The sequence below is a fragment of the Oncorhynchus masou genome, chromosome 25, assembly GCF_036934945.1.
Source record: "Oncorhynchus masou masou isolate Uvic2021 chromosome 25, UVic_Omas_1.1, whole genome shotgun sequence".
Classification (NCBI taxonomy): Eukaryota; Metazoa; Chordata; class Actinopteri; order Salmoniformes; family Salmonidae; genus Oncorhynchus; species Oncorhynchus masou.
Genome location: NC_088236.1, coordinates 6,065,849 through 6,091,312, shown reverse-complemented (window position 1 = coordinate 6,091,312; position 25,464 = coordinate 6,065,849). Strand labels below are relative to the sequence as shown.

At 47.2% G+C, this 25,464-nt stretch overlaps 1 protein-coding gene across 2 annotated transcripts in view; it reads right to left on the bottom strand.

Annotated features, from left to right (window-relative positions):
- Window positions 1–25,464, bottom strand: part of LOC135513709 (phosphatidate cytidylyltransferase 2-like) — a 125,252-nt gene that overhangs the window by 60,640 nt on the left and 39,148 nt on the right. For both annotated transcript variants that reach the window (XR_010451571.1, XM_064936587.1), the window contains exons 6-12: window positions 23,355–23,413; window positions 16,440–16,522; window positions 13,137–13,224; window positions 9,620–9,688; window positions 9,352–9,504; window positions 8,675–8,794; window positions 849–952 (exon numbers count right to left, since the gene is read on the bottom strand). Coding sequence is in view for 1 of the 2 variants with exons in the window: in XM_064936587.1 (XP_064792659.1) it covers window positions 849–952; window positions 8,675–8,794; window positions 9,352–9,504; window positions 9,620–9,688; window positions 13,137–13,224; window positions 16,440–16,522; window positions 23,355–23,413 (676 nt within the window). In the remaining variant the exon portion in view is untranslated. The remainder of the gene's footprint in view (window positions 1–848; window positions 953–8,674; window positions 8,795–9,351; window positions 9,505–9,619; window positions 9,689–13,136; window positions 13,225–16,439; window positions 16,523–23,354; window positions 23,414–25,464) is intronic.

Here is a 25,464-nt window from a genome sequence, read left to right as displayed (position 1 = left end):
ATAAACTGGCTTTGTGTTCTGCATTGATGCTATTCTGACATTTCACATTCTTAAAATAAAGTGGTGATCCTAAATGACCTAAGACAGGGAATTTGTACTAGGATTAAATGTCAGGAATTGTAAAAAAACAGAGTTTAAATGTATTTGGCTAAGGTGTATGTAAACTTCTGACTTCAACTGTATCCAAACAGTGCTCTGGCATAGCTACACAGTCATCTGGCATAAGGTTCTGGTGTTTTGGGGGATTGGTATGGGTCACTGTCTGTAAGATATTTTACATTGATGCTTTGCTTTAGCAGTGATCTACCCTGAAGGAGCAGAGCCTATATCACCACGAATTGCATTATAAGCTGCGAGGGACCCTTACCTGATGATGCTGGCTAGGTGACTGTGACGACCCTTACCTGATGATGCTGACTAGGTGAATGTGACGACCCTTACCTGATGATGCTGGCTAGGTGAATGTGACGACCCTTACCTGATGATGCTGGCTAGGTGAATGTGACGACCCTTACCTGATGATGCTGACTAGGTGAATGTGACGACCCTTACCTGATGATGTTGGCTAGGTGAATGTGACGACCCTTACCTGACGATGCTGACTAGGTTAAAGTGACGACCCTTACCTGATGATGCTGGCTAGGTGAATGTGACGACCCTTACCTGATGATGTTGGCTAGGTTAAAGTGACGACCCTTACCTGATGATGCTGGCTAGGTGAATGTTACGACCCTTAAATGATGATGCTGACTAGGTTAAAGTGACGACCCTTACCTGATGATGCTGGCTAGGTGAATGTGACGACCCTTACCTGATGATGCTGACTAGGTTAAAGTGACGAAGCTTACCTGATGAAGCTGGCTATGTAAACGTGAGTGAAGGTAGCCATCAGATACTGACAGTCGAAGCGATCCATGATGCCTCCGTGACCAGGGATGGTGTTTGCAAAGTCCTGGCAGGAGAGAGAGAAGTTACTACAGAGAAGGTCCTGACAGGAGAGAGAGAGGTTACTACAGAGAAGGTCCTGACAGGACAGAGAGAGAGGTTACTACAGAGAAGGTCCTGACAGGACAGAGAGAGAGGTTACTACAGAGAAGGTCCTGACAGGACAGAGAGAGAGAAGTTACTACAGAGAAGGTCCTGACAGGACAGAGGGAGGTTCCTACAGAGAAGGTCCTGACAGGAGAGAGAGAGGTTACTACAGAGAATGTCCTGGCAGGAGAGAGAGAGAGAGGTTACTACAGAGAAGGTCCTGACAGGAGAGAGAGAGGTTACTACAGAGTAGGTCCTGACAGGAGAGAGAGAGAGGTTACTACAGAGAAGGTCCTGACAGGAGAGAGAGAGGTTACTACAGAGAAGGTCCTGACAGGAGAGAGAGAGAGGTTACTACAGAGAAGGTCCTGACAGGAGAGAGAGAGAGGTTACTACAGAGAAGGTCCTGACAGGAGAGAGAGAGAGAGGTTACTACAGAGAAGGTCCTGACAGGAGAGAGAGAGAGAGGTTACTACAGAGAAGGTCCTGACAGGACAGAGAGAGGTTACTACAGAGAAGGTCCTGACAGGAGAGAGAGGTTACTACAGAGAAGGTCCTGACAGGAGAGAGAGAGGTTACTACAGAGAAGGTCCTGACAGGAGAGAGAGAGGTTACTACAGAGAAGGTCCTGACAGGACAGAGAGAGGTTACTACAGAGAAGGTCCTGACAGGAGAGAGAGAGAGGTTACTACAGAGAAGGTCCTGACAGGACATAGAGAGGTTACTACAGAGAAGGTCCTGACAGGAGAGAGAGAGGTTACTACAGAGAAGGTCCTGACAGGAGAGAGAGAGGTTACTACAGAGAAGGTCCTGACAGGAGAGAGAGAGGTTACTACAGAGAAGGTCCTGACAGGACAGAGAGAGGTTACTACAGAGAAGGTCCTGACAGGACAGAGAGAGGTTACTACAGAGAAGGTCCTGGCAGGAGAGAGAGAGGTTACTACAGAGAAGGTCCTGGCAGGAGAGAGAGAGGTTACTACAGAGAAGGTCCTGGCAGGAGAGAGAGAGGTTACTACAGAGAAGGTCCTGGCAGGAGAGAGAGAGGTTACTACAGAGAATGTCCTGACAGGAGAGAGAGAGAGGTTACTACAGAGAAGGTCCTGACAGGAGAGAGAGAGGTTACTACAGAGAAGGTCCTGACAGGAGAGAGAGAGGTTACTACAGAGAAGGTCCTGACAGGAGAGAGAGAGGTTACTACAGAGAAGGTCCTGGCAGGAGAGAGAGAGGTTACTACAGAGAAGGTCCTGACAGGAGAGAGAGAGGTTACTACAGAGAAGGTCCTGGCAGGAGAGAGAGAGGTTACTACAGAGAAGGTCCTGGCAGGAGAGAGAGGTTACTACAGAGAAGGTCCTGACAGGAGAGAGAGAGGTTACTACAGAGAAGGTCCTGACAGGAGAGAGAGGTTACTACAGAGAAGGTCCTGACAGGAGAGAGAGAGAGAAGTTACTACAGAGAAGGTCCTGACAGGAGAGAGAGAGAGGTTACTACAGAGAAGGTCCTGACAGGAGAGAGAGAGGTTACTACAGAGAAGGTCCTGACAGGAGAGAGAGAGGTTACTACAGAGAAGGTCCTGACAGGAGAGAGAGAGAGGTTACTACAGAGAAGGTCCTGACAGGACAGAGAGAGAGGTTACTATAGAGAAGGTCCTGACAGGACAGAGAGAGAAGTTACTATAGAGAAGGTCCTGACAGGACAGAGAGAGGTTACTACAGAGAAGGTCCTGACAGGACAGAGAGAGAGGTTACTACAGAGAAGGTCCTGACAGGACAGAGAGAGAGGTTACTACAGAGAAGGTCCTGACAGGACAGAGAGAGAAGTTACTATAGAGAAGGTCCTGACAGGACAGAGAGAGGTTACTACAGAGAAGGTCCTGACAGGACAGAGAGAGAAGTTACTATAGAGAAGGTCCTGACAGGAGAGAGAGAAGTTACTACAGAGAAGGTCCTGACAGGACAGAGAGGTTACTACAGAGAAGGTCCTGACAGGACAGAGAGAGGTTACTACAGAGAAGGTCCTGACAGGAGAGAGAGAGGTTACTACAGAGAAGGTCCTGACAGGACAGAGAGAGAGGTTACTACAGAGAAGGTCCTGACAGGACAGAGAGAGAGGTTACTACAGAGAAGGTCCTGACAGGACAGAGAGAGGTTACTACAGAGAAGGTCCTGACAGGACAGAGAGAGGTTACTACAGAGAAGGTCCTGACAGGACAGAGAGAGAAGTTACTATAGAGAAGGTCCTGACAGGACAGAGAGAGGTTACTACAGAGAAGGTCCTGACAGGACAGAGAGAGAAGTTACTATAGAGAAGGTCCTGACAGGAGAGAGAGAAGTTACTACAGAGAAGGTCCTGACAGGACAGAGAGGTTACTACAGAGAAGGTCCTGACAGGACAGAGAGAGGTTACTACAGAGAAGGTCCTGACAGGAGAGAGAGAGGTTACTACAGAGAAGGTCCTGACAGGACAGAGAGAGGTTACTACAGAGTAGGTCCTGACAGGAGAGAGAGAGGTTACTACAGAGAAGGTCCTGACAGGACAGAGAGAGGTTACTACAGAGAAGGTCCTGACAGGAGAGAGAGAGAAGTTACTACAGAGAAGGTCCTGACAGGACAGAGAGAGAGGTTACTACAGAGAAGGTCCTGACAGGACAGAGAGAGGTTACTACAGAGTAGGTCCTGACAGGAGAGAGAGAGAGGTTACTACAGAGAAGGTCCTGACAGGACAGAGAGAGAGGTTACTACAGAGAAGGTCCTGACAGGACAGAGAGAGAGGTTACTACAGAGAAGGTCCTGACAGGACAGAGAGAGAGGTTACTACAGAGTAGGTCCTGACAGGAGAGAGAGAGAGGTTACTACAGAGAAGGTCCTGACAGGACAGAGAGAGGTTACTACAGAGAAGGTCCTGACAGGAGAGAGAGAGAGGTTACTACAGAGAAGGTCCTGACAGGAGAGAGAGAGGTTACTACAGAGTAGGTCCTGACAGGAGAGAGAGAGAGGTTACTACAGAGAAGGTCCTGACAGGACAGAGAGAGAGGTTACTACAGAGAAGGTCCTGACAGGAGAGAGAGAGAGGTTACTACAGAGAAGGTCCTGACAGGAGAGAGAGGGAGGTTACTACAGAGAAGGTCCTGACAGGAGAGAGAGAGAGGTTACTACAGAGAAGGTCCTGACAGGACAGAGAGAGAAGTTACTACAGAGAAGGTCCTGACAGGACAGAGAGAGAGGTTACTACAGAGAAGGTCCTGACAGGACAGAGAGAGGTTACTACAGAGAAGGTCCTGACAGGACAGAGAGAGGTTACTACAGAGAAGGTCCTGACAGGAGAGAGAGAGAGGTTACTACAGAGAAGGTCCTGACAGGAGAGAGAGAGAAGTTACTACAGAGAAGGTCCTGACAGGAGAGAGAGAAGTTACTACAGAGAAGGTCCTGACAGGAGAGAGAGAGAGGTTACTACAGAGAAGGTCCTGACAGGAGAGAGAGAGGTTACTACAGAGAAGGTCCTGACAGGACAGAGAGAGGTTACTACAGAGAAGGTCCTGACAGGACAGAGAGAGGTTACTACAGAGAAGGTCCTGACAGGAGAGAGAGAAGTTACTACAGAGAAGGTCCTGACAGGACAGAGAGAGAAGTTACTACAGAGAAGGTCCTGACAGGAGAGAGAGAGGTTACTACAGAGAAGGTCCTGACAGGACAGAGAGAGGTTACTACAGAGAAGGTCCTGACAGGGAGAGAGAGAGGTTACTACAGAGAAGGTCCTGACAGGAGAGAGAGAGAAGTTACTACAGAGAAGGTCCTGACAGGACAGAGAGAGAAGTTACTACAGAGAAGGTCCTGACAGGAGAGAGAGAGGTTACTACAGAGAAGGTCCTGACAGGACAGAGAGAGGTTACTACAGAGAAGGTCCTGACAGGAGAGAGAGGTTACTACAGAGAAGGTCCTGACAGGAGAGAGAGAAGTTACTACAGAGAAGGTCCTGACAGGAGAGAGAGAGGTTACTACAGAGAAGGTCCTGACAGGAGAGAGAGAGGTTACTACAGAGAAGGTCCTGACAGGAGAGAGAGAGGTTACTACAGAGAAGGTCCTGACAGGAGAGAGAGAAGTTACTACAGAGAAGGTCCTGACAGGACAGAGAGAGGTTACTACAGAGAAGGTCCTGACAGGAGAGAGAGAAGTTACTACAGAGAAGGTCCTGACAGGACAGAGAGAGAAGTTACTACAGAGAAGGTCCTGACAGGAGAGAGAGGTTACTACAGAGAAGGTCCTGACAGGACAGAGAGAGGTTACTACAGAGAAGGTCCTGACAGGGAGAGAGAGGTTACTACAGAGAAGGTCCTGACAGGACAGAGAGAGGTTACTACAGAGAAGGTCCTGACAGGAGAGAGAGAGGTTACTACAGAGAAGGTCCTGACAGGACAGAGAGAAGTTACTACAGAGAAGGTCCTGACAGGACAGAGAGAGAGGTTACTACAGAGAAGGTCCTGACAGGAGAGAGAGAGGTTACTACAGAGAAGGTCCTGACAGGAGAGAGAGAGAGGTTACTACAGAGAAGGTCCTGACAGGAGAGAGAGAAGTTACTACAGAGAAGGTCCTGACAGGAGAGAGAGAGGTTACTACAGAGAAGGTCCTGACAGGAGAGAGAGAAGTTACTACAGAGAAGGTCCTGACAGGAGAGAGAGAAGTTACTACAGAGAAGGTCCTGACAGGAGAGAGAGAAGTTACTACAGAGAAGGTCCTGACAGGAGAGAGAGAGGTTACTACAGAGAAGGTCCTGACAGGACCGAGAGAGGTTACTACAGAGAAGGTCCTGACAGGACAGAGAGAGGTTACTACAGAGAAGGTCCTGACAGGAGAGAGAGAAGTTACTACAGAGAAGGTCCTGACAGGACAGAGAGAGAAGTTACTACAGAGAAGGTCCTGACAGGAGAGAGAGAGAGGTTACTACAGAGAAGGTCCTGACAGGAGAGAGAGAGAGGTTACTACAGAGTAGGTCCTGACAGGACAGAGAGAAGTTACTACAGAGAAGGTCCTGACAGGACAGAGAGAGAAGTTACTACAGAGAAGGTCATGACAGGAGAGAGAGAGAGGTTACTACAGAGAAGGTCCTGACAGGAGAGAGAGAGAGGTTACTACAGAGTAGGTCCTGACAGGAGAGAGAGAGAGGTTACTACAGAGAAGGTCCTGACAGGACAGAGAGAGAAGTTACTACAGAGAAGGTCCTGACAGGAGAGAGAGAGAGGTTACTACAGAGAAGGTCCTGACAGGAGAGAGAGAGGTTACTACAGAGAAGGTCCTGACAGGACAGAGAGAGAAGTTACTACAGAGAAGGTCCTGACAGGAGAGAGAGAGAGGTTACTACAGAGAAGGTCCTGACAGGAGAGAGAGAGAGGTTACTACAGAGAAGGTCCTGACAGGAGAGAGATAGGTTACTACAGAGAAGGTCCTGACAGGAGAGAGAGAGGTTACTACAGAGAAGGTCCTGACAGGAGAGAGAAGTTACTACAGAGAAGGTCCTGACAGGAGAGAGAGAGATTACTACAGAGAAGGTCCTGACAGGACAGAGAGAGAAGTTACTACAGAGAAGGTCCTGACAGGAGAGAGAGAGAGGTTACTACAGAGAAGGTCCTGACAGGAGAGAGAGAGAGGTTACTACAGAGAAGGTCCTGACAGGACAGAGAGAGAGAAGTTACTACAGAGAAGGTCCTGACAGGAGAGAGAGAGAAGTTACTACAGAGAAGGTCCTGACAGGACAGAGAGAGAAGTTACTACAGAGAAGGTCCTGACAGGACAGAGAGAGAGGTTACTACAGAGTAGGTCCTGACAGGAGAGAGAGAAGTTACTACAGAGAAGGTCCTGACAGGAGAGAGAGAGAGGTTACTACAGAGAAGGTCCTGACAGGACAGAGAGAGAAGTTACTACAGAGAAGGTCCTGACAGGAGAGAGAGAGAGGTTACTACAGAGAAGATCCTGACAGGAGAGAGAGAGAGGTTACTACAGAGAAGGTCCTGACAGGAGAGAGAGAAGTTTTTACAGAGTAGGTCCTGACAGGAGAGAGAGAAGTTTTTACAGAGTAGGTCCTGACAGGAGAGAGAGAAGTTACTACAGAGAAGGTCCTGACAGGAGAGAGAGAGGTTACTACAGAGTAGGTCCTGACAGGAGAGAGAGAGAGGTTACTACAGAGAAGGTCCTGACAGGAGAGAGAGAGGTTACTACAGAGAAGGTCCTGACAGGAGAGAGAGAGAGGTTACTACAGAGAAGGTCCTGACAGGAGAGAGAGAGAGGTTACTACAGAGAAGGTCCTGACAGGAGAGAGAGAGAGGTTACTACAGAGAAGGTCCTGACAGGAGAGAGAGAGAGGCTGACAGGAGAGAGAAAAGTTACTACAGAGAATGTCCTGACAGGAGAGAGAGAGAGAGGTTACTACAGAGAAGGTCCTGACAGGAGAGAGAGAGGTTACTACAGAGAAGGTCCTGACAGGAGAGAGAGAGAGGTTACTACAGAGAAGGTCCTGACAGGAGAGAGAAAAGTTACTACAGAGAAGGTCCTGAGAGCGAACGAGAGATAGATACGTTTTTAGTGGAGTTCAGAGTGTGACTGTTTGAGGTTGTGGACAGGTGTCTTTTATACTGATAACAAGTTCAAACAGGTGCCATTAATACAGGTAACGAGTGGAGGACAGAGGAGCCTCTTTAAAGAAGAAGTTACAGGTCTGTGAGTGCCAGAAATCTCGGTTGTTTGTAGGTGACCAAATATTTATTTTCTACCATAATTTGCAAATAAATTCATAAAAAAATCCTACAATGTGATTTTCTGGATTTTTTTCTCATTTTGTCTGTCATAGTTGAAGTATACCTATGATGAACATTACAGGCCTCTCTCATCTTTTTAAGTGGGAGAACTTGTACAATTGGTGGCTAACTAAATACTTTTTTGGCCCCACTGTAAGTTATTACAGAGAATTTCCTGAGAGCGAGCGAGAGATAGATAAGTTATTACAGAGAAATCACAGATTGTGTCTTTAAGGTATCCATGGAGATCACCCTACGCCAGCCTGTGTGCTTTGGTTTAGCTTCATTGGCACTGTTGACACATGGTAACATTTTAGCAGTTATTGTACACATCTCATTAAAGTCATGCGACACATATTAGCATTTAAGTGACTTTGTTGAGCTTCACAATCAATTTTAGATACAGTACTTTTGGATGATTTGGACATGAGGCAAGAAAAAGGCTAATATCAGTCCCATGGCTTGAATTTGAGCCACAAATGCTAAAACACTTGCATGTGGAAACAGTGCCAAGTAAACTGAACCAATGCATGGATTGCTGTCATACTTTCAAATGCGGAAGACACATTTCAGTTGAATGCGTTCAGTTGTACAACTGACTCGGTATCCCCTTTTCCATGTAATGTAAGATCGCAATAAAACCAGATTAAAAAACAGATAAAAGAACCCTTTACAACACGACGGGGACTGTGAAGAGATTATATATTTTGCATTGTATTGTGTCTGCCAAGTTATTTAATTGTAACATAAATATAGTGTAATACATTCTACGTGTATTATGTATTTTATTGGTTGTGTTTAGTTTCCTGTTTGGACCCCAGGAAGAGAAGCCACTTCCTCAACCTGTGTGTGTTCTCTCACTTTGATCTGGAACGCTCTCTTGAAGCCGCTGGCGAAGAATCCTCCAAAGGGACCAATCAGAGAGGCGAAGGTGGAGAGCACCACACTGTGGATCTGATACGGGTACAGGTTCACCGTTTTCTGTAGAGACGGACACACACACGTTGTAGGGTTTCCGATTGGACTCACTTAAACAAGTTCCACTATGTATTGGGCATCAGCTAATTAGTCAATGTTCTGAACAACGTAGTAAATACAGTATTGACCATGTCTAGAACACACGACAACAGACTCTCTCTCTTTCGCATCCTCACCAGACCAGTAACAGAGTCTCTCTCTCTCACCAGACCAGAGTCTCTCTCTCTCTCCAGACCAGAGTCTCTCTCTCTCTCCAGACCAGAGTCTCTCTCTCATCCTCACCAGACACAGACACAGACACAGACACAGACACAGACACAGACACAGTCTCTCTCTCTCTCTCTCTCTCTCTCTCTCTCTCTCTCTCTCTCTCTCTCTCTCTCTCGTAACAGACCAGTAACAGACCAGTAACAGACCAGTAACAGACCAGTAACAGACCAGTAACAGACCAGTAACAGACCAGTCTGCCTATTAATGTCTAAGCCATCTAGGAGCACATGAAAACATATTTTGAATTCTTCAACTGGGGATTTCTAGGAATGTTTCAGGAATTTCCTTACCCATGTGAGGATGTTCTGGACAGCGAAGGGAAATGTGTACTGTTGCATCACAAAGATGTCAGAGGGTTCACAGTCCGCGGTGAAGCGGTTGGTCTCGCTGTTGTACTCCACAGGACACACAAAGTACTGGAACTGAGCTAGCAGGTAGGCCAGCTAGGAGAAACACAGCAGAGGATCATCAATGAGGATGGGCACTTTATTTCCGTGCTTTAAAAGGTAAAAAGGTACGACCACTATCATCGTAACTTTACTGCGCTGTAGTACTCACTATGAAGCCACAGACCAGGGTCCAGATGAAGCCTCCTATAAACCCCTCCCACGTCTTCTTAGGAGACAGCTGTAAGAACATTTAAAAAATATATACATTTCATTTGGAATGTTTTAGGCCCAATTATTTCTCTCTATGTATTTTAAAATTCATGAAATATATCTATATATTTTTCAATGCAATTCCACTTCTTGAACTGGGAGTATAGAAACTGAATTGAGAGTTGAGAGGAGACAGATACAATAACAGCGTTTCACACAGGGGATGACATAGCGTTTCACACAGGGGATGACATAGCGTTTCACACAGGGGATGGCATAGCGTTTCACACAGGGGATGGCATAGCGTTTCACACAGGGGATGACATAGCACGTCACACAGGGGATGACATAGCGTTTCACACAGGGGATGACAGTGTTTCACACAGGGGATGACATAGCGTTTCACACAGGGGATGACATAGCGTTTCACACAGGGGATGACATAGCGTTTCACACAGGGGATGACATAGCGTTTCACACAGGGGATGGCATAGCGTTTCACACAGGGGATGGCATAGCGTTTCACACAGGGGATGGCCACAGGGGATGACATAGCGTTTCACACAGGGGATGACATAGCGTTTCACACAGGGGATGGCATAGCGTTTCACACAGGGGATGGCATAGCGTTTCACACAGGGGATGGCATAGCGTATCACACAGGGAATGACATAGCGTTTCACACAGGGGATGGCATAGCGTTTCACACAGGGGGATGACATAGCGTTTCACACAGGGGATGACATAGCGTTTCACACAGGGGATGGCATAGCGTTTCACACAGGGGATGGCATAGCGTTTCACACAGGGGATGGCATAGCGTTTCACACAGGGGATGGCATAGCGTATCATACAGGGAATGACATAGCGTTTCACACAGGGGATGGCATAGCGTTTCACACAGGGGGAAGACATAGCGTTTCACACAGGGGATGACATAGCGTTTCACACAGGGGATGGCATAGCGTTTCACACAGGGGATGGCATAGCGTTTCACACAGGGAATGACATAGCGTTTCACACAGGGGATGACATAGCGTTTCACACAGGGAATGACATAGCGTTTCACACAGGGGATGGCATAGCGTTTCACACAGGGGATGACATAGCGTTTCACACAGGGGATGATGACATAGCGTTTCACACAGGGGATGACATAGCGTTTCACACAGGGGATGCCATAGCGTTTCACACAGGGAATGACATGGCACGTCACACAGGGGATGAGCGTTTCACACAAGGGAACATAGCGTTTCACAGGGGATGCCATAGCGTTTCACACAGGGGATGACAGCATTTCACACAGGGGATGACATAGCGTTTCACACAGGGAATGGCATAGCGTTTCACACAGGGGATGACATAGCGTTTCACACAGGGGATGACATGGCACGTCACACAGGGGATGCCATAGCGTTTCACACAGGGGATGACAGCATTTCACACAGGGGATGACATAGCGTTTCACACAGGGGATGACATGGCACGTCACACAGGGGATGAGCGTTTCACACAAGGGAACATAGCGTTTCACAGGGGATGCCATAGCGTTTAACACAGGGGATGACAGCATTTCACACAGGGGATAACATAGCGTTTCACACAGGGGATAACATAGCGTTTCACACAGGGGATGACATAGCGTTTCACACAGGGGATGACATGGCACGTCACACAGGGGATGCCATAGCGTTTCACACAGGGGATGACAGCATTTCACACAGGGGATGACATAGCGTTTCACACAGGGGATGACATGGCACGTCACACAGGGGATGACATGGCACGTCACACAGGGGATGACATAGCGTTTCACACAGGGGATGGCATAGCGTTTCACACAGGGGATGACATGGCACGTCACACAGGGGATGACATAGCGTTTCACACAGGGGATGACATAGCGTTTCACACAGGGGATGACATAGCGTTTCACACAGGGGATGACATAGCGTTTCACACAGGGGATGGCATAGCGTTTCACACAGGGGATGACATGGCACGTCACACAGGGGATGACATAGCGTTTCACAGGGGATGACATGGCATGTCACACAGGGGATGGCATAGCGTTTCACACAGGGGATGACATAGCGTTTCACAGGGGATGACTTAGCGTTTCACACAGGGGATGACATAGCGTTTCACACAGGGGATGACATATCGTTTCACACAGGGGATGACATAGCATTTCACAGGGGATGACATAGCGTTTCACACAGGGGATGACATGGCACGTCACACAGGGGATGGCATAGTGTTTCACACAGGGGATGACATAGCGTTTCACACAGGGGATGACATAGCGTTTCACACAGGGGATGCCATAGCATTTCACACAGGGAATGACATAGCGTTTCACACAGGGGATGACATAGCGTTTCACACAGGGGATGACATAGCGTTTCACACAGGGGATGGCATAGCGTTTCACACAGGGGATGACAGTATCCAGCCTATCCTGGCCTTACCTTATTTATCCTCAGTGTGCCAACTGGCCTCACCTCAGTGTGCCAACTGGCCTCACCTCAGTGTGCCAACTGGCCTCACCTCAGTGTGCCAACTGGCCTCACCTCAGTGTGCCAACTGGCCTCACCTCAGTGTGCCAACTGGCCTCACCTCAGTGTGCCAACTGGCCTCACCTCAGTGTGCCAACTGGCCTCACCTCAGTGTGCCAACTGGCCTTACCTCAGTGTGCCAACTGGCCTTACCTCAGTGTGCCAACTGGCCTTACCTCAGTGTGCCAACTGGCCTTACCTCAGTGTGCCAACTGGCCTTACCTCAGTGTGCCAACTGGCCTTACCTCAGTGTGCCAACCCTAACCCCAAGCCACATGTGACTCATCTTCACTGAGAAAGAAGAAGGTCATCTATCTGTCCTACAGCCATACTGAGGAACTCTGTCTGTTTTCACGGTGTGTGTGTGTGTGTGTGTGTGTGTGTGTGTGTGTGTGTGTGTGTGTGTGTGTGTGTGTGTGTGTGTGTGTGTGTGTGTGCGTGTGTGTGTGGAGGGGGCTTGGGTTTAAGCAAAAAAAAGACTAATTTGCAAGAATGTCCAATAAAGTATTCTTCTTCTTGGTTTTAGCAGCTCCTCTTCTCTTCGTGGATGGACTGGGATTAGGGTGGACTTGGGCCCAAAGTAACCCTGGTACAAACACGTCATATATTTAAGCAATAGGGAATCTCGGGGCTTTGTGTTATTATATGGCCAATATACCACGGCTAAGGGCTGTTCTTGGCACGACGCAACACGGAGTCCCTGGATACAGCCATCAGCCGTGGTATATTGGCCATATACCACAAAGTCCTCAGATGCCTTATTGCTATTATGAACTGGCTACCAACCTAATTATAGCAGTACAAGGAAATGCTCTGTCACACCCGTGGTATACGGTCTAATATACCAACGGCTGTCAGCCAATCAGCATTCAGTGCTCAAACCACCCAGTTTATAATATATACATAATATAAGTGTACCTTAATGAGTGGCGTTCTGCCAAAGAAGAAACCAAACAGGTAGGCCATTATGTCATTGCATATCACTATGGAGATGGGGACGATGAACCTGGAAAACAACATTCAAGATGTAAACATTGTCAAAGATTTGAAAAAACTGTTTACCGGTTATAGACACCATTTACATACAGATTCAATATACCGCTCCATACCTGGTAGTCTACCGCTCCATACCTGGTAGTCTACCGCTCCATACCTGGTAGTCTACCGCTCCATACCTGGTAGTCTACCGCTCCATACCTGGTAGTCTACCGCTCCATACCTGGTAGTCTACCGCTCCATACCTGGTAGTCTACCGCAACATACCTGGTAGTCTACCGCTCCATACCTGGTAGTCTACCGCAACATACCTGGTAGTCTACCATCCTACCGCTCCATACCTGGTAGTCTACCGCTCCATACCTGGTAGTCTACCGCTCCATACCTGGTAGTCTACCGCAACATACCTGGTAGTCTACCATCCTACCGCTCCATACCTGGTAGTCTACCGCAACATACCTGGTAGTCTACCGCTCCATACCTGGTCGTCTACCGCTCCATACCTGGTAGTCTTCCGCAACATACCTGGTAGTCTACCATCCTACCGCTCCATACCTGGTAGTCTACCGCTCCATACCTGGTAGTCTACCATCCTACCGCTCCATACCTGGTAGTCTACAGCTCCATACCTGGTAGTCTACCTCTCTACCGCTCCATACCTGGTAGTCTACCGCTCCATACCTGGTCGTCTACCGCTCCATACCTGGTAGTCTACCTCTCTACCGCTCCATACCTGGTAGTCTACCGCTCCATACCTGGTCGTCTACCGCTCCATACCTGGTCGTCTACCGCTCCATACCTGGTAGTCTACCGCTCCATACCTGGTAGTCTACCGCTCCATACCTGGTAGTCTACCGCAACATACCTGGTAGTCTACTGCTCCATACCTGGTAGTCTACCGCAACATACCTGGTAGTCTACCATCCTACCGCTCCATACCTGGTAGTCTACCGCTCCATACCTGGTAGTCTACCGCTCCATACCTGGTAGTCTACCGCTCCATACCTGGTAGTCTACCGCTCCATACCTGGTAGTCTACCGCAACATACCTGGTAGTCTACCATCCTACCGCTCCATACCTGGTAGTCTACCGCAACATACCTGGTAGTCTACCGCTCCATACCTGGTCGTCTACCGCTCCATACCTGGTAGTCTACCGCAACATACCTGGTAGTCTACCATCCTACCGCTCCATACCTGGTAGTCTACCATCCTACCGCTCCATACCTGGTAGTCTACCGCTCCATACCTGGTAGTCTACCGCTCCATACCTGGTAGTCTACCATCCTACCGCAACATACCTGGTAGTCTACCACCCTACCGCAACATACCTGGTAGTCTACCGCCCTACCGCTCCATACCTGGTAGTCTACCACCCTACCGCAACATACCTGGTAGTCTAACGCAACATACCTGGTAGTCTACCACCCTACCGCTCCATACCTGGTAGTCTACCACCCTACCGCAACATACCTGGTAGTCTACCACCCTACCGCAACATACCTGGTAGTCTAACGCAACATACCTGGTAGTCTACCACCCTACCCCATGACAAAATGTGTAGAATTTCAGGAAATAAGCTTTAAAACGTGCAACATTCTCTTCACTAACAAGATCAGTTTGAACCGTTTGTGTCATGAATAGTGGCATGAGGGGGGGGGGGGGGGGGTTCCCCATATGCTAGAAGGGCCCCCCCCTGAGTGAAAAAGTTTAGGAACCCTTGATCTAGGGTTTATGTTCGATGAAAATGATAGACCTTCCAGACGTTATATGCAAGTGACTTGATGCCGACGGTAATATGGGTAAAACTGTTGAAATTCTGCTTTCACCAACCATCAGAATTGGTCAAATAATAAATAAAATAAAAAATAATAATAATAATTATGCATGCGATCATATTAGGCGATAATTAAGAGAAGTGATGGTGTCTGGCGGAAATTATCTCAAACATTTCACCATGACAACATTATGAAGTACAGCCACATTGTCTAGTTGTCTGAAGCGTGCCATAGAGTTCACAGCTGGCAATGCCTCATCGCGATTGGTGGGGAATAACCAACGTCAATGAGCGTCATCACTATCTTCCTTAAACTGCCGTTTACCAGTTGAGATAAACTTAATGAGTTGATTTTACTCCTGGCTTAGAGTTAGTGCGGGCAGTGTTTTAACGTCACACTAAAACCTACTCTGGGCTGAGAGTTTATTTAGGATTAAAGCAGGATTCTTAGGACCTTTTCTGAGATGTTTCCTTGTGGATACGGGCCCTGGTCTGTCTGGGCGAGACCTTTCTGTGTGGATACGGGCCCTGGTCTGTCTGGACGAGACCTTTCTGTGTGGATACGGGCTCTGGTCTGTCTGGGGGAGATGTTTCCTTGTGGATACGGGCCCTGGTCTGCCTGGGCGAGACCTTTCTGTGTGGATACGGGCCCTGGTCTGTCTGGGCGAGACCTTTCTGTGTGGATACGGGCCCTGGTCAGTCTGGGGGAGATGTTTCTGTGTGGATACGGGCCCTGGTCAGTCTGGGGGAGATGTTTCCGTGTGGATACGGGCCCTGGTCTGTCTGGACGAGACCTTTCTGTGTGGATACGGGCCCTGGTCTGTCTGGGGGAGATGTTTCTGTGTGGATACGGGCCCTGGTCTGTCTGGGCACGACGTTTCTGTGTGGATACGGGCCCTGGTCTGTCTGGGCGAGACCTTTCTGTGTGGATACGGGCCCTGGTCTGTCTGGGCGAGACCTTTCTGTGTGGATACGGGCCCTGGTCTGTCTGGGCGAGACCTTTCTGTGTGGATACGGGCCCTGGTCTGTCTGGGCGAGACCTTTCTGTGTGGATACGGGCCCTGGTCTGTCTGGGGGAGATGTTTCTGTGTGGATACGGGCCCTGGTCTGTCTGGGCGAGTCCTTTCTGTGTGGATACGGGCCCTGGTCTGTCTGGGCGAGACTTTTCTGTGTGGATACGGGCCCTGGTCTGTCTGGGCCCGACGTTTCTTTGTGACCAGAAACACTGATGCTTTGTCAAGGCTCTACGCTGACCTTTTTAACAAGGAGCATGTGCGCTGACCTAAGTTGTAAAATGTAGGCGCACAATGACAAATATTTGGCATAATAAAGCTAGAATCTGGTGCACTGGGGCTCCTCAATAAAAATGTCAGGTCGCAAAATATTTTGTGAGTAAAAAGGTCGCACTGTAGAGCCCTGTGTGTGTGTGTGTGGTGTGTGTCTCTTACCAGATCATTCCTTCAAACAGGTTCTGAATGACTAGGTGAGACTGTGTAACCACGATCAGGAGGGTTACATGGGTCCACGCAAACTGGAGGGGCAAACCACACACAGACACACACAGACACACACAGACACACACACGTTAGTGGTGGGGAATATGGAATGAGTACAGAGAGAAGTATAGTCAGTCCACTACTACTGACATCTACCACATCAATGACACAATGCTAGGCGGATGAAGATGCCTTTTACAAAGCAGGCTAGCAATGTGTGTGTGTTAGTGTGTGTGTGTGTGTGTGTTAGTGTGTGTGTGTGTGTTAGTGTGTGTGTGTGTGTTAGTGTGTGTGTGTCAATATAACACACAGCTGATCCTTTACGTTAAAAAGACACAGAGGTGATGGATGGAGACATTAAAATACAACCTATTTGTGGAGGTGTGTGTGTGTGTGTGTGTGTGAGGGGAGAAAAACAAGCTATGCTGTAATCTAGAATGTTCTCTTGGGCCAGAACTAGTAGAGTACAGTTGGTTCTACTGGCTATAATCTAGAATGTTCTCTTGGGCCAGACCTAGTATAGTACAGCTGGTTCTACTGGCTGTAATCTAGAATGTTCTCTTGGGCCAGACCTAGTAGAGTACAGCTGGTTCTACTGGCTGTAATCTAGAATGTTCTCTTGGGCCAGACCTAGTATAGTACAGCTGGTTCTACTGGCTGTAATCTAGAATGTTCTCTTGGGCCAGACCTAGTATAGTACAGCTGGTTCTACTGGCTGTAATCTAGAATGTTCTCTTGGGCCAGACCTAGTATAGTACAGCTGGTTCTACTGGCTGTAATCTAGAATGTTCTCTTGGGCCAGACCTAGTATAGTACAGCTGGTTCTACTGGCTGTAATCTAGAATGTTCTCTTGGGCCAGACCTAGTATAGTACAGCTGGTTCTACTGGCTGTAATCTAGAATGTTCTCTTGGGCCAGACCTAGTAGAGTACAGCTGGTTCTACTGGCTGTAATCTAGAATGTTCTCTTGGGCCAGACCTAGTATAGTACAGCTGGTTCTACTGGCTGTAATCTAGAATGTTCTCTTGGGCCAGACCTAGTATAGTACAGCTGGTTCTACTGGCTGTAATCTAGAATGTTCTCTTGGGCCAGACCTAGTATAGTACAGCTGGTTCTACTGGCTGCGTTTCAAACAACATTCCTACTCCCTATGTCGTCAACTACTTTTTAATAAATAAATGTGGTATACAGTATGGTGGATGGTATGCAGTGTGGTATACAGTATGGTGGATGGTATGCAGTGTGGTATACAGTATGGTGGATGGTTTGCAGTGTGGTATACAGTATGGTGGATGGTTTGCAGTGTGGTATACAGTATGGTGGATGGTATGCATTGTGGTATACAGTATAGTGGATGGTACGCAGTGTGGTATGCAGTATGGTGGATGGTATGCAGTGTGGTATACAGTATATTGGATGGTATGCAGTATGGTGGATGGTATGCAGTATGGTGGATGGTATACAGTATGGTGGATGGTATGCAGTGTGGTATACAGTATGGTGGATGGTATTCAGTGTGCAGTACGGTGGATGGTATGCAGTGTGGTATACAGTATAGTGGATGGTATGCAGTGTGGTATCCAGTATAGTGGATGGTATGCAGTGTGGTATGCAGTATGGTGGATGGTATGCAGTGTGGTATACAGTATAATGGATGGTATGCAGTATGGTGGATGGTATGCAGTGTGGTATACAGTATGGTGGATGGTATACAGTATGGTGGATGGTATGCAGTGTGGTATACAGTATGGTGGATGGTATTCAATGTGCAGTATGGTGGATGGTATGCAGTGTGGTATACAGTATGGTGGATGGTATTCAGTGTGGTATACAGTATGGTGGATGGTATGCAGTGTGGTATACAGTATGGTGGATGGTATGCAGTGTGGTATACAGTATGGTGGATGGTATGCAGTGTGCAGTATGGTGGATGGTATGCAGTGTGGTATACAGTATGGTGGATGGTATGCAGTGTGCAGTATGGTGGATGGTATGCAGTGTGGTATACAGTATAGTGGATGGTATGCAGTGTGGTATACAGTATGGTAGATGGTATGCAGTGTGGTATACAGTATAGTGGATGGTATGCAGTGTGGTATACAGTATGGTATGTAGTGTGGTATACAGTATGGTGGATGGTATGCAGTGTGGTATACAGTATGGTGGATGGTATGCAGCGTGGTATACAGTATGGTGGATGTATGCAGTGTGGTATACAGTATGGTGGATGGTATTCAGTGTGGTATACAGTATGGTGGATGGTATGCAGCGTGGTATACAGTATGGTGGATGGTATGCAGTGTGCAGTACGGTGGATGGTATGCAGTGTGGTATACAGTATAGTGGATGGTATGCAGTGTGGTATACAGTATAGTGGATGGTATGCAGTGTGGTATACAGTATGGTTGATGGTATGCAGTGTGGTATACAGTATGGTTGATGGTATGCAGTGTGGTATACAGTATAGTGGATGGTATGCAGTGTGGTGTACAGTATGGTGGATGGTATTCAGTGTGGTATACAGTATGGTGGATGGTAAGCAGTGTGGTATACAGTATGGTGGATGGTATGCAGTGTGGTATACAGTATGGTGGATGGTATGCAGCGTGGTATACAGTATGGTGGATGGTATGCAGTGTGCAGTACGGTGGATGGTATACAGTGTGGTATACAGTATAGTGGATGGTATGCAGTATGGTGGATGGTATGCAGTGTGGTATACAGTATATTGGTTGGTATGCAGTATGGTGGATGGTATGCAGTGTGGTATACAGTATAGTGGATGGTATGCAGTGTGGTATACAGTATGGTGGATGGTATGCAGTGTGGTATACAGTATGGTGGATGTTATGCAGTGTGGTATACAGTATGGTGGATGGTATGCAGTGTGGTATACAGTATGGTGGATGGTATGCAGTGTGGTATACAGTATGGTGGATGGTATGCAGTGTGCAGTATGGTGGATGGTATGCAGTGTGGTATACAGTATAGTGGATGGTATGCAGTGTGGTATACAGTATGGTGGATGGTATGCAGTGTGGTATACAGTATGGTGGATGGTATGCATGGTTGTATACAGTATGGGGGATGGTATGCAGTGTGGTATACAGTATGCAGTGTGGTATACAGTATGGTGGATGGTATGCAGTGTGCAGTATGGTGGATGGTATGCAGTGTGCAGTATGGTGGATGGTATGCAGTGTGGTATACAGTATGGTGGATGGTATGCAGTGTGGTATACAGTATGGTGGATGGTATGCAGTGTGGTATACAGTATGATGGATGGTATGCAGTGTGGTATACAGTATGTTGGATGGTATGCAGTGTGCAGTATGGTGGATGGTATGCAGTGTGGTATACAGTATGGTGGATGGTATGCAGTGTGGTATACAGTATGCTGGATGGTATGCAGTGTGGTATACAGTATGGTGGATGGTATGCAGTGTGGTATACAGTATGGTGGATGGTATTCAGTGTGCAGTACGGTGGATGGTATGCAGTGTGGTATACAGTATAGTGGATGGTATGCAGAGTGGTATACAGTATAGTTGATGGTATGCAGTGCGGTATACAGTATGGTGGATGGTATTCCATGTGGTATACAGTATGCTGGATGGTATGCAGTGTGGTATACAGTATAGTGGATGGTATGCAGTGTGGTATACAGTATGTTGGATGGTATGCAGTGTGCAGTATGTTGGATGGTAAGCAGTGTGCAGTATGGTGGATGGTATACAGTGTGGTATACAGTATGGTGGATGGTATGCAGTGTGGTATACAGTATGGTGGATGGTATGCAGTGTGGTATACAGTATGGTGGATGGTATGCAGTGTGGTATACAGTATGGTGGATGGTATGCAGTGTGGTATACAGTATGGTGGATGGTATGCAGTGTGGTATACAGTATGCTGGAAAGTATGCAGTGTGGTATACAGTATGCTGGATGGTATGCAGTGTGGTATACAGTATGGTGGATGGTATGCAGTGTGGTATACAGTATGGTGGATGGTATTCAGTGTGCAGTACGGTGGATGGTAAGCAGTGTGGTATACAGTATAGTGGATGGTATGCAGTGCGGTATACAGTATAGTTGATGGTATGCAGTGCGGTATACAGTATGGTGGATGGTATTCAGTGTGGTATACAGTATGGTTGATGGTATGCAGTGTGGTATACAGTATAGTGGATGGTATGCAGTGTGGTATACAGTATGCTGGATGGTATGCAGTGTGGTATACAGTATGGTGGATGGTATGCAGTGTGGTATACAGTATGGTGGATGGTATTCAGTGTGCAGTACGGTGGATGGTATGCAGTGTGGTATACAGTACAGTATAGTGGATGGTATGCAGTGTGGTATACAGTATAGTTGATGGTATGCAGTGCGGTATACAGTATGGTGGATGGTATTCAGTGTGGTATACAGTATGCTGGATGGTATGCAGTGTGGTATACAGTATAGTGGATGGTATGCAGTGTGGTATACAGTATGTTGGATGGTATGCAGTGTGCAGTATGTTGGATGGTAAGCAGTGTGCAGTATGGTGGATGGTATACAGTGTGGTATACAGTATGGTGGATGGTATGCAGTGTGGTATACAGTATGGTGGATGGTATGCAGTGTGGTATACAGTATGGTGGATGGTATGCAGTGTGGTATACAGTATGGTGGATGGTATGCAGTGTGGTATACAGTATAGTTGATGGTATGCAGTGCGGTATACAGTATGGTGGATGGTATTCCGTGTGGTATACAGTATGCTGGATGGTATGCAGTGTGGTATACAGTATAGTGGATGGTATGCAGTGTGGTATACAGTATGTTGGATGGTATGCAGTGTGCAGTATGTTGGATGGTAAGCAGTGTGCAGTATGGTAGATGGTATACAGTGTGGTATACAGTATGGTGGATGGTATGCAGTGTGGTATACAGTATGGTGGATGGTATGCAGTGTGGTATACAGTATGGTGGATGGTATGCAGTGTGGTATACAGTATGGTGGATGGTATGCAGTGTGGTATACAGTATGCTGGAAAGTATGCAGTGTGGTATACAGTATGCTGGATGGTATGCAGTGTGGTATACAGTATGGTGGATGGTATGCAGTGTGGTATACAGTATGGTGGATGGTATTCAGTGTGCAGTACGGTGGATGGTAAGCAGTGTGGTATACAGTATAGTGGATGGTATGCAGTGCGGTATACAGTATAGTTGATGGTATGCAGTGCGGTATACAGTATGGTGGATGGTATTCAGTGTGGTATACAGTATGGTGGATGGTATGCAGTGTGGTATACAGTATAGTGGATGGTATGCAGTGTGGTATACAGTATGCTGGATGGTATGCAGTGTGGTATACAGTATGGTGGATGGTATGCAGTGTGGTATACAGTATGGTGGATGGTATTCAGTGTGCAGTACGGTGGATGGTATGCAGTGTGGTATACAGTACAGTATAGTGGATGGTATGCAGTGTGGTATACAGTATGGTGGATGGTATGCAGTGCGGTATACAGTATGGTGGATGGTATGCAGTGTGGTATACAGTATGGTGGATGGTATGCAGTGTGGTATACAGTATGGTGGATGGTATGCAGTGTGGTATACAGTATGGTGGATGGTATGCAGTGTGGTATACAGTATGGTGGATGGTATGCAGTGTGGTATACAGTATGGTGGATGGTATGCAGTGTGGTATACAGTATGGTGGATGGTATGCAGTGTGGTATACAGTATGGTGGATGGTATGCAGTGTGGTATACAGTATGGTGGATGGTATGCAGTGTGGTATACAGTATGGTGGATGGTATGCAGTGTGGTATACAGTATGGTGGATGGTATGCAGTGTGGTATACAGTATGGTGGATGGTATGCAGTGTGGTATACAGTATGGTGGATGGTATGCAGTGCGGTATACAGTATGGTGGATGGTATTCCGTGTGGTATACAGTATGCTGGATGGTATGCAGTGTGGTATACAGTATAGTGGATGGTATGCAGTGTGGTATACAGTATGTTGGATGGTATGCAGTGTGCAGTATGTTGGATGGTAAGCAGTGTGCAGTATGGTGGATGGTATACAGTGTGGTATACAGTATGGTGGATGGTATGCAGTGTGGTATACAGTATGGTGGATGGTATGCAGTGTGGTATACAGTATGGTGGATGGTATGCAGTGTGGTATACAGTATGGTGGATGGTATGCAGTGTGGTATACAGTATGGTGGATGGTATGCAGTGTGGTATACAGTATGCTGGAAAGTATGCAGTGTGGTATACAGTATGCTGGATGGTATGCAGTGTGGTATACAGTATGCAGTGTGGTATACAGTATGGTGGATGGTATGCAGTGTGGTATACAGTATGGTGGATGGTATGCAGTGTGGTATACAGTATAGTATAGTGTGGTATACAGTATGCTGGAAAGTATGCAGTGTGGTATACAGTATGCTGGATGGTATGCAGTGTGGTATACAGTATGTTGGATGGTATGCAGTGTGGTATACAGTATGGTGGATGGTATTCAGTGTGCAGTACGGTGGATGGTAAGCAGTGTGGTATACAGTATAGTGGATGGTATGCAGTGTGGTATACAGTATGGTGGATGGTATGCAGTGTGGTATACAGTATGGTGGATGGTATGCAGTGTGGTATACATTATGGTGGATGGTATGCAGTGTGGTATACAGTATGGTGGATGGTATACAGTATGGTGGATGGTATTCAGTGTGGTATACATTATGGTGGATGGTATACAGTATGGTGGATGGTATTCAGTGTGGTATACAGTATGGTGGATGGTATGCAGTGTGCAGTATGGTGGTGGTCAGTCAGTGGTATCCAGGGTTACGTGACTCATACACACCATATAAAACTGCAGCCGGTAATGTTTCGTCACTAGACTCAGAACAAACATGCAGAAACCTGTGAAAAATCAAATAACATGCGATCAGTTTCTCTGTACAAGGTGGGGGAGGGGGGAATCATCATCATCATCATCATCATCACATCCATATAGTGCCGAGTCGTATGACCATTGTTACACTGAGTTGTGAAGACAGAACCACCCAACGTGAATCCAGGCTAATAGAACTATATAATTAGTGCTGAAGGCGTCGATGAAAACGTTCATCGCGTCTATGGGTTTTCGCCAATCTAATCTAAAACATAAAGGAGTGTATGAGTGTGCGTTTGGGACGCGACACATATCACAAAATGGGAGGATCCTAAAAATGGACGAATGTGCTGATTCTGGCTGTCCCAAATGATACCCTATTCCTTTTACAGTGCACTACTTTTCACCAGGGCCCATAGGACTCTGGCCATAAGAAGTGCACTACTTTTCACCAGGACCCATAGGACTCTGGCCATAAGAAGTGCACTACTTTTCACCAGGACCCATAGAACTCTGGCCATAAGAAGTGCACTACTTTTCACCAGGACCCATAGGACTCTGGCCATAAGAAGTGCACTACTTTTCACCAGGGCCCATAGGACTCTGGTCATAAGAAGTGCACTACTTTTCACCAGGGCCCATAGGACTCTGGCCATAAGAAGTGCACTACTTTTCACCAGGGCCCATAGGACTCTGGCCATAAGAAGTGCACTACTTTTCACCAGGGCCCATAGGACTCTGGCCATAAGAAGTGCACTACTTTTCACCAGGGCCCATAGGACTCTGGCCATAAGAAGTGCACTACTTTTCACCAGGGCCCATAGGACTCTGGCCATAAGAAGTGCACTACTTTTCACCAGGACCCATAGGACTCTGGCCAAAAGAAGTGCACTACTTTTCACCAGGACCCATAGGACTCTGGCCAAAAGAAGTGCACTACTTTTCACCAGGGCCCATAGGACTCTGGCCATAAGAAGTGCACTACTTTTCACCAGGACCCATAGGACTCTGGCCAAAAGAAGTGCACTACTTTTCACCAGGGCCCATAGGACTCTGGCCATAAGAAGTGCCCTACTCCAGGGCCCATAGGACTCCGGCCATAAGAAGTGCACTACTCCAGGGCCCATAGGACTCCGGCCATAAGAAGTGCACTACTCCAGGACCCATAAGATTCTGGCCATAAGAAGTGCACTACTCCAGGACCCATAGGTCTCTGGCCATAAGAAGTGCACTACTCCAGGACCCATAGGACTCTGGCCATAAGAAGTGCACTACTCCAGGGCCCATAGGACTCTGGCCATAAGAAGTGCACTACTCCAGGGCCCATAGGACTCTGGCCATAAGAAGTGCACTATAAGGAACAGGGTGCCATTCAGGACACAAAGTGTATATAAATACCTTCTTATCTCGATGGTGATCTATTCCATGTAGTCATGGCTCTGTGTAGTACTGTGGAATAGAGTTCCATGTAGTCATGGCTCTATGTAGTACTGTGAAATAGAGTTCCATGTAGTCATGGCTCTGTGTAGTACTGTGGAATAGAGTTCCATGTTGTCATGGCTCTATGTAGTACTGTGGAATAGAGTTCCATGTAGTCATGGCTCTGTGTAGTACTGTGGAATAGAGTTCCATGTTGTCATGGCTCTATGTAGTACTGTGGAATAGAGTTCCATGTAGTCATGGCTCTATGTAGTACTGTGGAATAGAGTTCCATGTCGTACCGTGGAATAGAGTTCCATGTAGTCATGGCTCTATGTAGTACTGTGGAATAGAGTTCCATGTAGTCATGGCTCTATGTAGTACTGTGGAATAGAGTTCCATGTAGTCGTGGCTCTATGTAGTACTGTGGAATAGAGTTCCATGTAGTCGTGGCTCTATGTAGTACTGTGGAATAGAGTTCCATGTAGTCATGGCTCTATGTAGTACTGTGGAATAGAGTTCCATGTAGTCATGGCTCTATGTAGTACTGTGGAATAGAGTTCCATGTCGTACCGTGGAATAGAGTTCCATGTAGTCATGGCTCTATGTAGTACTGTGGAATAGAGTTCCATGTAGTCGTGGCTCTATGTAGTACTGTGGA